Source organism: Nerophis ophidion, linkage group LG03 (assembly GCF_033978795.1).
Source record: "Nerophis ophidion isolate RoL-2023_Sa linkage group LG03, RoL_Noph_v1.0, whole genome shotgun sequence".
Lineage (NCBI taxonomy): Eukaryota > Metazoa > Chordata > Actinopteri > Syngnathiformes > Syngnathidae > Nerophis > Nerophis ophidion.
In genome coordinates this window covers 86,318,137-86,335,761 of record NC_084613.1, presented here as the reverse complement: position 1 = coordinate 86,335,761, position 17,625 = coordinate 86,318,137, and the positions used below count along the sequence as shown (strand labels likewise).

At 42.1% G+C, this 17,625-nt stretch overlaps 1 protein-coding gene across 1 annotated transcript in view; it reads right to left on the bottom strand.

Annotated features, from left to right (window-relative positions):
* The window catches only part of stard9 (StAR-related lipid transfer (START) domain containing 9), a 131,481-nt gene that overhangs the window by 14,316 nt on the left and 99,540 nt on the right, over positions 1–17,625 (bottom strand). Inside the window, exons 16-22 of the mRNA XM_061896276.1 lie at positions 14,845–14,896; positions 8,533–8,658; positions 6,259–6,341; positions 6,111–6,172; positions 5,855–6,036; positions 5,344–5,785; positions 60–5,280 (exon numbers count right to left, since the gene is read on the bottom strand). Coding sequence (XP_061752260.1) covers positions 60–5,280; positions 5,344–5,785; positions 5,855–6,036; positions 6,111–6,172; positions 6,259–6,341; positions 8,533–8,658; positions 14,845–14,896 — 6,168 coding nt within the window. The remainder of the gene's footprint in view (positions 1–59; positions 5,281–5,343; positions 5,786–5,854; positions 6,037–6,110; positions 6,173–6,258; positions 6,342–8,532; positions 8,659–14,844; positions 14,897–17,625) is intronic.

The window sequence follows — 17,625 nt, the reverse complement described above, 5'->3', positions numbered from 1 at the left end:
CGCCCAGGTCACACTCATGCTGAAGCCACATGATGGTGCACAGGTGAGATATACTGTACCTTCACTTCCGCAGATAAAACCTGCTGCTGAAGCTTCCTCTTCTCTTCCTCCGTCCTCTCACGTAGTCGTTCCCGGGCTTTTGCGATCTCTGTCATGGTTTCCTGGCGGGCGCGACTGTAATCGCGTAGCAGCTGCTCTATGTCACTTCTTACTGGACCTTGTTTTGTCTGACACCTGGTGACCTCAGGCTTCGTCTGCTGCACCTGGTTTTTGTCCTGAGGTGACAAGTGGTCATCTTTGCAGGGGCTGAGACTTCGAGCTCGACAGTTCACTTGAGATTGCTCTTCTTTCCTTTCCCGCAAACCCTCAACGCTTAAACTATGTCTGAGACCAAAGTGTTGTTTGGTCGGGCTGGACGTGGGATGCTCCAGCTCTTCTTTGGACCTCGGCGACATCATCTTGAGGAGCGTGTCTGTCTCTCCACGGCCGTAATGCAGCTTGGCCTCGGCGAGCTCCACGGTCAGCGGAACGGCGTTGGCGCTGAGGTTGACGGAAGCCATCACCTGCTCTCTCTCCTTCCTCAGCCTCTCGATTTCCATCGACCGTAGGTCAGACTGCATGGCCGAGTTAGAGGCAAAACTAGAGCAACTTGATTGCTGTAGGGTGATACCGGACCAGTTGGTGAACTTGTTGTGCATTGGAAGGTCCTCGGGCACTTGCTCCTGACAGACGGACACGGTTGCAAACGGTTTGGTGTTCAGCAGGATGTCGGTGCTGCACTCGCTCGCTGTGAGTGATGCCGCGTCATCGGTTTTGTTGATGATTGTAGAACGAGCACAGGCAAGGTCACAGGGTACGACTTCTGATCTCTGAGATTGTCTGATGGGACCACTGACAGAGGGGTTTTTCGGCAGAGAAAAAACCGATGTGACACAGTGCCGTGTGACTTGACAATGGGCGTTCCCTTTGTCTTCGTGATTAGTAGTCCTCTTCTCCAGTGGCCAGCTAAGGTTTGGGGAGCATTCTTCAGAGTCTTTGAGGCTAATTTTCCTGATCATCTCCAATGATTCCGAAGTTTCTGAGCAAACGTCACAGTCTAGTTTGGGCTTTAATGAAACAGATGACGACCTGCAAGAAGATTTAGTAAAGCTATCCTCATCTGAGGCGTGGTCCTTTTGACCATCCTTTCCTCCCGGGGTGACCTGCTGCTGAACCCCCACTGTGAGTATCGGTGATGATGCCCGATCTGTGAAGGTAACTGGACTTTTTGATGTAGAGTTCATAACAGGTGGGATTATGTGGCTTCCGTTTGGTCTGCACCTGTTTTCAGTCTGATAGTCTGGTGTCTCAGCAAGCATGCATTTCTTTGTGCTTCTAGAAGGAGCAGATCTGAGCCTCCGATGTCCAACAGTAGCGTTGCCAGATTGTATGACCGGCCTTTTAGGGTCCGTTGTAGTCAGCATATTGTCATCAGTCTCAGTTTTCACCACCTCAGCTCCTATCACTCTCAACGTCACGGTAAGCTCGTGACTTTCGGACCTCTGATGGCCTTCTGTGTGTGCTTGTGTCAAAGGTATTTCGGTCTGTATCCCGACATCCATAACCGTTTCAGTGGCGCAGTCTTTTTTGGAATGGTCTTCAGTCCAACTGTGGCTGATATTTGAGAGGGCTGGACTTCTTCGTAGATTCAACATGCGACCTGTTCTCATTCCCTGGACATCTCCTAGCAGGTCGGAGGTGCTACGGATCAATTTCGAGAGGTGAACTGACATGCTTTCCATACTTGTCCACGTCGAGGACTCGTTTATTCCTTCTTTGGCTTTTGGTACATCTGTGTGGCTTCTTTTGTGACGCTCCTTTCTTTGTGGAGCTCGGTTTGTCTGACTAGGCGGCAGGACCAACCCGGTCTGAGTGGCTTGCTCATTGGTACTTCTTTGGCTTGACTCTGGGTCAGATGAGCAGGAAAACATTTTATCCACATGACAGGAGTCGTTAGCAAAACGTTTTGGTGCATGGTCACTGGATGTGGTGATGTGGACTCTTGGATGAGATGAACAAGGACAGGCTGCGGAGTGTAAAGTTTTGTTGGTTTGGTTTTTATAGTCCTCAATGCTGCTCAGTGTGCTGGAAAGCACCTTGCTGGTGGCATAGGTGCTCAAATGGGAAACGTAGGGAGAATTCTGCCTGTTTAAGCCGTTATCAACGCTGGAGCACCTCGTTATGCGTTTTTCGGTACTGGTTAAAAGCGGGGATTTATAGGATAGGTCGGCGGCACTTCCGAAGGCGGGGTTCTTGCAGCACTGAAGGCGCTGCTCGCCATCTTGCCACTGACGAATGAAAGGGTTGATGTCACTTGATGCGAAATGCATGAGCGCATTATTTGTTGATTTTTCTACATTTGTCCTTGGTGGCAATGCTTGTAGAGGTAACGAGAGTCTTTTTCGGGGTACTACGGCATCCTTTATTGCCTCGATTTTAGACTTCACTTTGGAATTATTTCCATTCGACTGCTTCTTCGGTCGAAGCTTAAGCTGCGTAGTGGTTTGGTCTTGGTCTTCATCGGATGACTTGCAAGAGGAATCAGAGGACGAACGAGGCTGTATCTTGGACCGCCTAAACCTTTTGGATTTGATGTTTTTAAGCATACCTGCTGGAAAAAAATCCCTTGTTCTGATACTCTTTTCATCTTCCGACAGGGCAAAGCTCTCTGGGATGTGTGCTTCAGATCGCTTGGTCGGCGCTTTGTCTTCACATTCAGACATGCAAGGAGCTTTGCTGTCTTCGTGCACGCACTGTGAGAATCCTTGACAATTCCTATTGACCACACAAGTCGCAGCTTTACTATTTGACTGCACGACATAGGCTTCAATCCCTGTGGGAGTGGTTTCTCTGTGAAGCTTGAGTGGTGTGAAATGGAATCCATCAGAAGCTAATTTTGAGGTCCCGGAATCCAAAGTCCCAGAGCAGCCTCCTCCTCTGGAACAATCAGTCACCTCAACAAAAAGCTCCTTTGTTATATTTTGTTGACTTGTGTAATCGTCCTGCCCGTCATTTCTTGTTGTTCGGAAGATGCAGCTGCTGGAGTTGTCTTGGTCAGTCGGGTTTTTATCAGAATTGGTTGATGTAGAGTCAAAAGATGTCTTTGCATGATCCACCAGCAGGAGTATGTTGTTGACCACACCTTTCGCTTGAGGGCTTCTGTCCTCTCGCAGTTGGTTTTGTGGTATTCCGGCTGCCGGGTTCTGACTACAGTAGCTTCTGTTGTTGCTAGTCAACGACAGATTCGAGTGTTCTTTTACCACTTTGGAGATTCTCATGTCAATGGCGCTGCAAATGGCTTCAGCCTGACAAACATGTTTCCTTCTGGTGTAGTCGATTGGAGAACCCGCGATTTTCTCTACTACAGAATCAAATTCCTCATCTCTTCTCATAGAAGAGCTGTTCTGAGAGTGAAGCCCACAGTGCTCAAATGACAAAGGCACGTCATTAGAATCCGGCGATTTAATTCCATGTTTTTCTTTGCAGTTACAAGAGTTACTGTTGTTATTAACAGACCAGGTGTTTTCCTGGTTGCTAATTAAAGAAGGGCTTCTTTTTGGAATCTTTAGGCTACCTGGGAAAGCTTCCTGCTCATCCTTATTCCTCTTCCTGGAAGATGATTCCCACTGAGGTGAATGGATGGCCCTGTCATCTTTGGTTTCTGTGTCTTTCAATGATCCAATTCCTGTTCCGTATGCAGTCTTCCCCAACTCAGACCGCAATGATTCTGCTGCACAGTTTAAATTGCATGATACGTCATCTTCAGGCGATGCTGTGAGGCACGCATTCACTGTCCTTTGCGTAGTAGGATTTGGGTTTGCTAAACGATGCAAGTCACCAGCAGTGAGCATGTCACAACAGGGCATTGGACCGCAATCTTTGAACTTAGTTTCCAATATGGCGGAAGATGGCCCTTTGTCTGACTGTTCTTTCTCTGATATCAAACTTCCTCCTGAAGTCTCATGCAGTTTTAAACCTCCAGTGCAACTAGATTCTGAACCACAATCTACGGATGAGCACAAACCACCAGAAAGGGTCACTCTGGAGCTGCCAAAGTTTTTTTCTCCCTGACGTGGATATGTTAAATCTTTGCAGATTCTGGTACTATCCACTGAAACCGAAGCAAACTGAGCATCCGTAAGCGGCGGCAGGTTTTCAGACCCCTCGTTACCGTCAACCAACGATTGAACGACCTCTTTCTCTCCCAAATGTTGAAATGAAGTGTTTTCTGGTATTTCTTTAGAGGAGCCTTGCTGGTTCCAGTCCAACTCTGTAGTAACAAGCTTTGGTTTTTGAGAACTGCCGCACTGTTTCCTGCAGGAGTGTGGCGGATCAGTCACCAATGAGTATGTCGGAACCACTTTTTGGCAGAAGTTCTTCCCTCCAGAGTTTAGTCGGCAATCCGCAACCAAAGAGTCTTTGGATATGTCGCTGGCTTCACTCTCGGGCTCGCTCTCTTCACGTTTCAACTGCTCCGCGAGAGCCGTTGCATAGGCCGACGATAAAGAATCGAGAGAGAAAAGACTCTCAGGATCTGACGCTTCCGATGCGCCTTCCTCACATCTGACCAATCCCTGATGTCTCTCTACCCATTTGCTGGTCTGGATGGTCTCAGTGCTGTTCCACCGTCGCTGACCAACACCTTTGATCAGACTCTCGTGTTCAAGCTCCCCGCACGAGACAGCTGCTTTAATGCTACTTGCGCTCATCATGCTAGAATCTTCTTGGCTCGTATCTCTCGAATGCCTCCAGTGAAAACGATGCCTCTCATCTTTGGGCTCTCCACTTGACGGCTGTTCTCCGGACATTTTGGACATAGCAGGTTTTACTTCTGGCGCCACACAACTAGTCAGTCCTTCTCTGTTCTCCCATGAATGGGATCGGGTTAAACAATTTTGAATGTTTGTTTTGGATCCTAGGTTTTCTTTGCCAAGAGGCTGCATTGGAAGTCGAATTGGTGTCTTTGGCGTCGTGGGTACGCCTGATCTGTTTTTGAAAGACAAGTCTCTTTGCGGTAACAGTGGTTTACGTAGCTGATTAGGGGTCTCCTCCTTACTTGTTAGTACCACATTTTCAGAAGATTTCCCTTGTCCATGGTGCAGTCTTGAGGGGAGAGCCCCAGAACAACTCTGAGATCTTTCCCAATTGAGGCACTCGTCTGAAACCCACTTCCTGCTGCTTAAGCATTGAAAAGAAGTGTTCGGAGTCAGCTCGGTGGACTTATTCCTTTTGAGAAAATGTCTGTAGAAGAGTGAAATTGGTATCAGTAACATTTATTAACATCTAGTAAGCCGATGTGCTTACCTGAATATTGGGGTGTGCTGGGGGTAGAGTCGAGACACAAGGTCCGTTGAGAAGGAATATCTTCGGGAAACAAGTTCTTTTGGCTTCACTGGGGGGAAGTCAGGGGTGTCTAATCCAGGCGGCAAGGCCTTTTCCAAACGCTGCAATTCCCGCTTGGCTTCCAACAGATGGCGCTTACGGGCGATCCGCTCCAGCTGGAACTGCAGCTTTTTCCGACGGAGGCGGCTCTCAGCGCGGCGCAGTGCGTGATGCTTCAGTAACTCTTCTTGGACGGCTTTCTTCCTAGCCCCGACAATTAGGGACGGACATCCAGAAGTCTGACTGTCGGACATAAGCCGCGTCAGCTGCTCCAGAAGAGGGTCAGTTTGAACCCCGAGCTCTTGGGTGACTTTCTCCTCCACTTCTAAGCAGTGACATTTCTCCTGCAGGATCCACTGGTGGACTTCAGAGTGACAACAAAAACTCAGGACTTGCAGGAGACAATTTAACGATGACAACTGGTAAATCTTACTCTCACTGTGCTGCTGTCGGATGTGAGCCTGATCCCTCTCCAGCTCCCTTTCAGCCCGTTTCTGCTCCGAACTAATCTCTTGGCGCAAACCCTCCACGTAGCGCTGCTGCTCCTCCAGACGCTGCCTGGCAGAGGACTCCTCGCCCGGCTGCCCTTGGACCTTTGCTGGAGCTTCCTCCCTGCTGTTAAAAGAGAAGGAACTCAAACTCACAGATGCTGTAACTTGTTGGTCACTCACTTTGAAGTCAGGAATCACCTTAGGTTAGGGGTCTGAGGGCCAAATTCAAGGTTGGTGCAGGTCATGCCACCTTCACTCGCCTGAGAACAGAGACGTTCGGCAGATTTATAAACAGACATTCAGTATCCGGAAAAGCCTCGGACTTCACAGTTTGAGCCGCACGTACCCGCCTGCGCTCCAGGAGGGCGGCCGCCTCTGCCGGGTGGTTGAAGCGAAATTTATGAAGCCCTCCCAAGGTGATGACCGCTCCTAGAGACAGACTTAGATTAGTGGTTTGGACTTTTACTACAAACCCCGAAACCAGTGAAGTCGGCATGTTGTGTAAATTGAAAATAAAAACTTTTATTCAATTGAATCGTCCGCGGGCTGTAGAGCGTTTTCCGTTCGGGCTCCAGTACTCTGGAATGCCCTCCCGGTAACAGTTCGAGATGCTACCTCAGTAGAAGCATTTAAGTCTCACCTTAAAACTCATCTGTATACTCTAGCCTTTAAATAGACCTCCTTTTTAGACCAGTTGATCTGCCGCTTCTTTTCTTTCTCCTATGTCCCACTCTCCCCTGTGGAGGGGGTCCGGTCCGATGACCATGGATGAAGTAAATAAATAAATGATAAATGGGTTGAACTTGTATAGCACTTTTCTACCTTCAAGGTACTCAAAGCGCTTTGACACTACTTCCACATTTACACACACATTCACACACTGATGGAGGGAGCTGCCATGCAAGGCACTAACCAGCACCCATCAGGAGCAAGGGTGAAGTGTCTTGCTCAGGACACAACGGACATGACGAGGTTGGTACTAGGTGGGGATTGAACCAGGGACGCGCAGGTTGCGCACAGCCACTCTCCCACTGCGCCACGCCGTCCCTGCCTGTCCAGAGTCAAGACCCAGGATGGACCGCTCGTCGGGACCCAGGATGGACCGCTCGCCTGTGTATCGGTTGGGGACATCTCTACGCTGCTGATCCGCCTCCGCTTGGGATGGTTTCCTGTGGACGGGACTCTCGCTGCTGTCTTGGATCCGCTTTGAACTGAACTCTCGCGGCTGTGTTGGAGCCACTATGGATTGAACTTTCACAGTATCATGTTAGACCCGCTCGACATCCATTGCTTTCGGTCCCCTAGGGGGGGGGGGGTTGCCCACATCTGAGGTCCTCTCCAAGGTTTCTCATAGTCAGCATTGTCACTGGCGTCCCACTGGGTGTGAGTTTTCCTTGCCCTTTTGTGGGTTCTTCTGAGGATGTCGTAGTCGTAATGATTTGTGCAGTCCTTTGAGACATTTGTGATTTGGGGCTATATAAATAAACATTGATTGATTGATTGAAAGACAAAATCCTTAACGTCGGAAACGGAAAACTTAATATTTTTGCATACATTAGCTCATGCCTGCAACATGTGTCAAAAAAAGCGGGAAAAGTTGAGACTACATCGGTATGTGCAAGTTAAAACTTTACTATGCTACTATTGTGCTACTTAAGTGTCTTGTAATTAATGTACATGAGAACTATTCAATTGTTGTATTTTATTGTATTTAGTGTATTAGATTCTACAACTAGTGTTTTCACTCTGGTGTAGTCTGCATGTGACCAATAAAACTTGAACCTTGAACCCCTTGAACCTATGCAAATTGTCGAACAGTTTTAGAACAACATTTCTCAACAAGCTATTGCAAGGAATTTTACCATCTACGGTCCGTAAAATCATCACAAGGTTCAGAGAATCTGGAGAAATCACTGCACGTAAGCCATGATATTACGGACCTTTGAGCCCTCGGACGGTACTGCAACAAAAACCGACATCGGTGTGTAAAGGATATCACCACATGGGCTCAGGAACACTTCATAAAACCACTGTCAGTAACTACAGTTGGTCGCTACATCTGTAAGTGCAAGTTAAAACTCTACTATGCAAAGCCAAACCCATTTATCAACAACACCCAGAAACGCCGCCGGCTTCGCTGAGCCTGAGCTCATCTAAAATGGACTGATGCAAAGTGCAGAAATGTTCTGTGGTCTGACGAGTCCATATTTCAAATTCTTTTTGGAAACTGAGGACGTCGTGTCATCCCGACCAAACTATCCGGATTGTTCTGGGCGCAAAGTGGAAAAGCCAGCATGTGTGATGGTATGGGGGTGCATTAGTGCCCAAGGCATGGGTAACTTACACATCTGTGAAGGCATCATTAATGCTGAAAGGTCCATACAGGTTTTGAAGCAACATATGTTTTTATCATGGACGCCCCTGCTTATTTCAACAAGACAATACCAAAGCCATGTGATTACAACAGCGTGGCTTCATAGTAAAAAAGTGTAGGTACTAGACTGGCCTGCCTTGAAAATATGAAGCCTACAATACCACAACGGAGACCTCGGACTGTTAAACAACATTAATACACTCCAAATGCATTAGGAACTGACTACTATCACATGCGAAAGCTGACCTTGCGCCAGTCTGCAGGGCTCGGAGACTTCCCTGTCGTCAATAAGGCACACGCAACCCGGCAGCGGTCTGAGGGTGACCACGCCTCCGTCGTTCTCCACCTCGCAGCTAGCGCCGCCCTGAAGAACTGTAAGCAGATTTAAAAAAGTGTTAATTAAAGGGATGGGTATGGTCATACTTACACCCTCACAGTACCAGTTCCTGGTACTAATGCTATTCAGTCTGACATATCCAGTGTCAATTAGCATCGAGCTCGAGCATTTTGAAAAGGTGAGTCTTCCTTTTTCTAGAACTTTATCAGACATTCTTGCTGGGATGGCATGGACAATTGTAACACTGCACAGAGGCAGTCTGCTAGGAACATGCTTGTTTGCCCACCAAGTGCTTGTGCCGGTGACAAGTCTGCAACCAGACGTGACGTGACGGGCAACACGGGTCATTCCGACTTTCTAACACATCTTTTCAACTTAAATATGACTTCTGTCGGGGTATTTTCCACACAAAATTATGACTTGTTATCTCATAATTCCGACTCAAATAATAATTTCATTTTCATTCCAGTTTTAAATCTCATAAATCATGTCGGACATAATTCACATTTTTTTGCGGTGGAAACGGGCTTTGATACACAATTGTGAGTTTTTAATCCCATAATTTTGACTTTCTTATCTAATAATTTCAATTATATTATTTCATAATTTTGATTTTTTTTTTTTTAATCTCATAATTATGACTTTTTATTTCATAATTTTTGAATTTTTGTCTGATCATTTAAACTTCTTATCTCAATATTTCAACTTTTTATCTCACAATTTAGATTTTTTAATCTCATAATTTTAATTTTCATAAGGATTCTTGATACATTGGGGTATTTTTAGTGGAGTAAACAGGCTTCCATATAATTTTTACATTTTATGTAATCATTTTGACATTTTGTCTCATAATTTCAGTTTATTATCTCAAATATTTATGACATTTATCTCATTTAAACTTTTTTTTCCATATTTCAACCGATTATCTCAGAATTAAGACTAACTCATAATTTTGACTTTCTTATCTAATAATTTCAATTATCTTGTTTCATAATTTAGATTTTTTTTTAATCTCATAATTATGACTTTTTATTTCGAAATTTTTGAATTTTTGTCTCATCATTTAAACTTCTTATCTCAATATTTCAACTTTTTATCTCACAATTTCAATTTTTTAATCTCATAATTTTAATTTTCATAAGGATTCTTGATACATTGGGGTATTTTTAGTGGAGTAAACAGGCTTCCATATAATTTTTACATTTTATGTAATCATTTTGACATTTTGTCTCATTATTTAAACTTTTTTTTCCATATTTCAACCGATTATCTCAGAATTAAGACTAACTCATAATTTTGACTTTCTTATCTAATAATTTCAATCATCTTGTTTCATAATTTAGATTTTTTTTTAATCTCATAATTAAGACTTTTTATTTCATAATTTTTGAATTTTTGTCTCATTTAAACTTCTTATCTCAATATTTCAACTTTTTATCTCACAATTTCGATTTTTTAATCTCATAATTTTAATTTTCATAATGATTTTTGATACATTGGGGTATTTTTAGTGGAGTAAACAGGCTTCCATATAATTTTTACATTTTATGTAATCATTTTGACATTTTGTCTCATAATTTCAGTTTATTATCTTAAATATTTATGACATTTATCTCATTATTTAAACTTTTTTTTCCATATTTCAACCGATTATCTCAGAATTAAGACTAACTCATAATTTTGACTTTCTTATCTAATAATTTCAATCATCTTGTTTCATAATTTAGATTTTTTTTTTAATCTCATAATTATGACTTTTTATTTTGAAATTTTTGAATTTTTGTCTCATCATTTAAACTTCTTATCTCATTATTTCAACTTTTTATCTCACAATTTAGATTTTTTAATCTCATAATTTTAATTTTCATAATGATGATTTTTGATACATTGGGGTATTTTTAGTGGAGTAAACAGGCTTCCATATAATTTTTACATTTTATGTAATCATTTTGACATTTTGTCTCATAATTTCAGTTTATTATCTCAAATATTTATGACATTTATCTCATTATTTAAACTTTTTTTTCCATATTTCAACCGATTATCTCAGAATTAAGACTAACTCATAATTTTGACTTTTCCTCTCATTATTTCAACTATTTATCTCAAAATTTTGATTTTTTTTATCTCATAATTTAGAATTTTAATCTCATAATTTAGATTTTCGGGTATTTTTAGTGGAGTAAACAGGCTCTATAAATAATTATGGTTTTCTTATTTCATAATTTTAATTGAATAACTTTTGACTTTTCATCTCATTATTTAAATTTTTAATCTCAATTTGAAATGTTTATCTCATTATTTAAACTATTTTCCCATTTTCACTCATTATCTCATAATTAAGAATTTATCTCATATTTTTGTCTTTTAATCTCATAATTATGACTTTTGGATCATAATTTTGACTTTGTATTTCATAATTTCAACTTTTTATCTCATAATTCTGACTTTTTGTTTTATAATTTTCAACTTTTTATCTCATAAATTAGATTTCCATAATGATGATTTTTTGATACATTGGGGTATTTTAAGTGGAGTTAACAGGTTTCCATAAATAATTATGGCTTTCCTCTCATAATTTGGACTTTTTGTGTAATAGATTTGAGTTTTTATCTCATTATTTAAACTTTTTTCCATATTTCGACCGATTATCTCAAAATTAAGACTATAACTCATAATTTAGACTTTTCATCTCATTATTTCAGAATTTCGATTTTTAATCTCATAATTTAGATTTTCATAATGATGATTTTTGATAGATTGGGGTATTTTTAGTTGAGTAAACAGGCTTCTATAAATAATTATGGCTTTCCTATTTCATAATTTTTATTTATTATTTTTTGACTTTTCATCTAATATTTTCGATTTTTAATCTCATAATTTGAATTTTTTATTTCATTATTTAAACTATTTTCGCAGTCTGATTCATCTCATAATTAAGACTTTAACTCATAATTTTGACTTTTTATCTCATTATTTCAACTTTTTATCTCATAATTTAGATTTTCATAATTATGATTTTTGATACATTGGGGTATTTTTTTAGTGGAGTAAATGGGCTTCCATAAATAATTATGGCTTTCTTATCTCATAATTGTTATTTAATAATTGTCCATCTGTGTTGGCCCTGTGATGAGATGGCGACTTGTCCAGGATGTACTCCACCTTCTGTCTGATTTTCCAGCACCCCCGCGACCCCGAAAGGGACAAGCGGAAGAAAATGGATGGATGGATGGATGGAATTTTTATTTAATAATTTTTGACTTTTCATCTCATTTTTTCGATGTTTAATCTCACAATTTAAATTCTTTATGCCATTATTTAAACTATTTTCACATGTTGATTTATTATTTCATAATTATGACTTTTGGCTCATAATTTGACTTTTAATCTCATAATTATGACTTTTGGCCCACAATTTTGACTTTGTATTTCATAATTTCTGACTTTTCATCTCATTCCAATTTTTTATCTCATAATCCTGACTTTTTATCTCATAATTTCGATTTTAAATCTCATAATTTGATTTTTTTATCTCATTATTTACACTATTTTCATATTTTGACTTATTATCTCATAATTAAGACTTTATCTTATAAATGTGACTTTTAATCCAATAATTATGACTTTTAGCTCATCATTTTGACTTTTTATTTCATAATTTTCGACTTTTCATCTCATTATTTAAACTTTTTATCTCATTATTTCGATTTTGAATCTCACAATTTGAATGTTTTATCTAATTTTTTAAACTATTTTCACATGTTGACTTATTATCTCATAATTAAGACATAATATCATAATTTTGACTTTCAATCTCATAATTATGACTTTTGGTTCATAATTTTGATTTATTATTTCATCATTTTTTAATTTTCATCTCATTATTTCAACGTTTTAGCTCATAATCCTGACTTTCATTTAACAATTTTCAACTTTTCAGCTCATATTTTTGATTTTTAATCTCATAATTTGAGTTTTTTATCTTATTATTTAAACTCATTTCGCATTTTGACTTAATATCTCATAATTAAGACTTTATCTCATAATGTTTTACTTTTAATCTCATAATTATGACTTTTAACTCATCATTTTTGACTTTTTAATCTCATAATTATGACTTTTTGTCTTGTAGATTCGACTTTTTACTCTAACAATTTTGGCTTATTTTTTTATACTTTTTATCTTTTTTAGCGGCGGAAACAGGCTTCTATAAATTTTGGAGTGCATTAGAAAGCGGGAGAAAAAAAACGCACAAGCGTCTGTTACACTGTTACAAATATGCGCCATACTGTGGAGCCACACCAAACAAATATGATAAACACATTTCGGGAGAACATCCGCACCGTCACACAACATCAAATACCCAATATTCCAAGCTGCTATTTTGAGGCATGTTAAAAAAAAATAATGCACTTTGTGACTTCAATAATAAATATGGCAGCGCCATGTTGGCACTTTTTTCCCACAACTTGAGTTGATTTATTTTGTAAAACCTTGTTGCATTGTTTAATGCATCCAGCGGGGCATCACAACAACATGAGGCATAATAATGTGTTCATTCCACCACTGTATATATCGGTTGATATGGGAACCGGTAATTAAGAGTTGAAGTGAATTATATTTATATAGCGCTTTTCTCAAGTGACTCAAAGCGCTTTACATAGTGAAACCCAATATCTAAGTTACATTTAAACCAGTGTGGGTGGCACTGGGAGCAGGTGGGTAAAGTGTCTTGCCCAAGGACACAACGGCAGTGACTAGGATGGCGGAAGCGGGAATCGAACCTGCAACCCTCAAGTTGCTGGCACGGCCACTCTACCAACCGAGATATGTCATTAAAACAGTTAGCGCCATCTTTTGACACTTCTTCCACTCCCGTCCTTGCACGCTACACCGCTGCAACAAAGTGAAGTGAAGTGAATTATATTTATATAGCGCTTTTCTCAAGTGACTCAAAGCGCTTTACATAGTGACACCCAATATCTAAGTTACATTTAAACCAGTGTGGGTGGCACTGGGAGCAGGTGGGTAAAGTGTCTTGCCCAAGGACACAACGGCAGTGACTAGGATGGCGGAAGCGGGAATCGAACCTGCAACCCTCAAGTTGCTGGCACGGCCACTCTACCAACCGAGCTATGTCATTAAAACAGTTAGCGCCATCTTTTGACACTTCTTCCACTCCCGTCCTTGCACGCTACACTGCTGCAACAAAGTGAAGTGAATTATATTTATATAGCGCTTTTCTCAAGTGACTCAAAGCGCTTTACATAGTGAAAGCCAATATCTAAGTTACATTTAAACCAGTGTGGGTGGCACTGGGAGCAGGTGCGTAAAGTGTCTTGCCCAAGGACACAACGGCAGTGACTAGGATGGCACAAGCGGGAATCGAACCTGCAATCCTCAAGTTGCTGGCACAGCCACTCTACCAACCGAGCTATGTCATTAAAACAGTTAGCGCCATCTTTTGACACTTCTTCCACTCCCGTCCTTGCACGCTACACCGCTGCAACAAAGTGAAGTGAAGTGAATTATATTTATATAGCGCTTTTCTCAAGTGACTCAAAGCGCTTTACATAGTGACACCCAATATCTAAGTTACATTTAAACCAGTGCGGGTGGCACTGGGAGCAGGTGGGTAAAGTGTCTTGCCCAAGGACACAACGGCAGTGACTAGGATGGCGGAAGCGGGAATCGAACCTGCAACCCTCAAGTTGCTGGCACGGCCACTCTACCAACCGAGATATGTCATTAAAACAGTTAGCGCCATCTTTTGACACTTCTTCCACTCCCGTCCTTGCACGCTACACTGCTGCAACAAAGTGAAGTGAAGTGAATTATATTTATATAGCGCTTTTCTCAAGTGACTCAAAGCGCTTTACATAGTGAAACCCAATATCTAAGTTACATTTAAACCAGTGTGGGTGGCACTGGGAGCAGGTGCGTAAAGTGTCTTGCCCAAGGACACAACGGCAGTGACTAGGATGGCACAAGCGGGAATCGAACCTGCAACCCTCTACCAACCGAGCTATACCGGCAAAAAAAAAGCCATTATCAGACATCTCTACTCAAAATACTTTCAAATTTTGTGGAGTTGTCGTGTCTTTTGACCTGCCGCTAAATTACAAAGCTGCGGTTATTTGCTTTTTGTAGACCATGCACCCATTTACAGTAAGCAAATATTAATGAGTGAACTATTCATGTAGCTGTGAGAGTTGTACCAATTTGTGGTTCTTTAAACTGGCCGCGAGGTCCAATGCGGGTCAGTCCTTCCTGTAACACAAATGTGAATAATAATTAAAGTGCATTCCAACTTTATCATACAAAAATATTCCAGCGCTTTAAAATTGCACTTTTTCTAATCAAGGCTGTTTATTATGAGGTGTGACGTAAAAGGGGATTAAAGGCGTGTGTGTGTCAGGCCGTGAGGGCGCGCTTGCCACAATCGACACAAGCTTCAGTCAGCGGGGGTGAGTTTGAAGGGAGAGAGCGGACAGAGAAGTCAGAAACGCACCTTTGCCTTCTCTACAGCTTTTCTAGCACGAGGAAGTAAGAATCTAGTCGAGGAAAGAGAGGAATTTAGTTGGCTTCAAGTGGAAAAAGAAGCGCCCGTGCAAAGAACAGACAGGAAAAAAAAGCATTTAAAATCGGTCTGGATCCATTTTTTGCCTTATACCTGTGAGAATCCTGCGTGTGCCTGAAGGATAAGTATATAAACCCCAACACCAGTGAAGTTGTGTACATCAGGGGTGCCCACACTTTTTCTGCAGGCGAGCTACTTTTCAATTGACCAACTCGAGGGGATCTACCTCATTTATATATATCATTTATATTTATTTATTTATGAAAGAGACATTTTTGTAAACAAGTTAAATGTGTTTAATGATAATACAAGCATGTGTAACACATATAGATGTCTTTCTTTCACCAAGACAAGAATATAAGTTGGTGTATTACCTGATTCTGATGACTTGCATTGATTGGAATCAGACAGTAATGATGATAACGCCCACATTTTCAAATGGAGGAGAAAAAAAGTGGTCCTTTCTGTACAATACCACATGAAAGTGGTTGGATTTTGGCATCTAATTCATCCAGCTTCCATACACTTTACAAGAAAAACATTGGCGGCAAATTCCGTAGCTTGCTTGATTAACAGTTCGAGATGCTACCTCAGTAGAAGCATTTAAGTCTCATCTTAAAACTCATCTGTATACTCTAGCCTTTAAATAGACCTCCTTTTTAGACCAGTTGATCTGCCGCTTCTTTTCTTTCTCCTATGTCCCCCCCTCCCTTGTGGAGGGGGTCCGGTCCGATGACCATGGATGAAGCACTGACTGTCCAGAGTCGAGACCCAGGATGGACCGCTCGTCGGGACCCAGGATGGACCGCTCGCCTGTATCGGTTGGGGACATCTCTACGCTGCTGATCCGCTTGAGATGGTTTCCTGTGGACGGGACTCTCACTGCTGTCTTGGAGCCACTATGGATTGAACTTTCACAGTATCATGTTAGACCCGCTCGACATCCATTGCTTTCGGTCCCCTAGAGGGGGGGGGTTGCCCACATCTGAGGTCCTCTCCAAGGTTTCTCATAGTCAGCATTGTCACTGGCGTCCCACTGGATGTGAATTCTCCCTGCCCACTGGGTGTGAGTTTTCCTTGCCCTTTTGTGGGTTCTTCCGAGGATGTTGTAGTCGTAATGATTTGTGCAGTCCTTTGAGACATTTGTGATTTGGGGCTATATAAATAAACATTGATTGATTGATTGATTGACATTCACGGCACCCGAGGGTCTTGTGAGATGACGCTGGCTGCTGCCAGTTCATTATTATGAAAAAATGACAGAGAGGAAGGCGAGAAACACTTTTTATTTCAACAGACGTTCGCGCCGTCCCTTCCGTCCAAACTCTAAAGGCCGACTGCACATTTCCTATCTTCGCAATAAAAGCCCTGCTTCATGCTGCCTGCGCTAACAAAATAAGAGTCTCGGAAAGCTGGCGTGCACAAGTGATGTGCACGCCAGCTTTCTGAGGGATCGCTTGTGCACGCCAGTTTTCCCAGACTCTGTATTTAGTTAGTGCAGGCAGCATGAAGCAGGGCTTTTATTGTGAAGATAGGAAATGTGCAGTCGGCCTTTAGAGTTTTGACGGAAGGTACGGCGCGAGAGTCTGTTGAAATAAAAAGTGTTTCTCGCCTTCCTCTCGGTCATATTTTCATAATAATGATCTTGCAGCAGCCAGCGTCATCTCACAAGACCCTCCGGTACCGTGAATGTCATTTAAGTGACGTCTTGGTGAAGATTGATGATCACTCATTTTTAGGTCTATTTTTTTTAAAAGCCTGGCTGGAGATGGACTGACACACCCCCCGCGGTCGACTGGTAGCTCGCCATCGACGTAATGGGCACCCCTGGTGTAAAAGGTAAATAAAAAGAGAATACAATGATTTGCAAATCCTTTCCAACTTATATTCAATTGAATAGACTGCAAGGACAAGATACTTCATGTTCACACTGAGAAACTTTTTTTGTTTTTGCAAATCCATCCATCCATCTTCTTCCGATCCGAGGTCGGGTCGCGGGGGCAGCAGCCTAAGCAGGGAAGCCCAGACTTCCCTCTCCCCAGCCACTTTGTCTAGCTCTTCCCGGGGGATCCCGAGGCGTTCCCAGACCAGCCGGGAGACATATTCTTCCCAACGTGTCCTGGGTCTTCCCCGTGGCCTCCTACCGGTTGGACGTGACCTAAAGGCGTTCGGGTGGCATCCTGACCAGATGCCCGAGCCACCTCATCTGGCTCCTCTCCATGTGGAGGAGCAGCGGCTTTACTTTGAGTTCCTCCCGGATGGCAGAGCTTCTCACCCTATCTCGGGCGGTTTAGCTCGGTTGGTAGAGTGGCCGTGCCAGCAACTTGAGGGTTGCAGGTTCGATTCCCGCTTCTGCCATCCTAGTCACTGCCGTTGTGTCCTTGGGCAAGACACTTTACCCACCTGCTCCCAGTGCCAC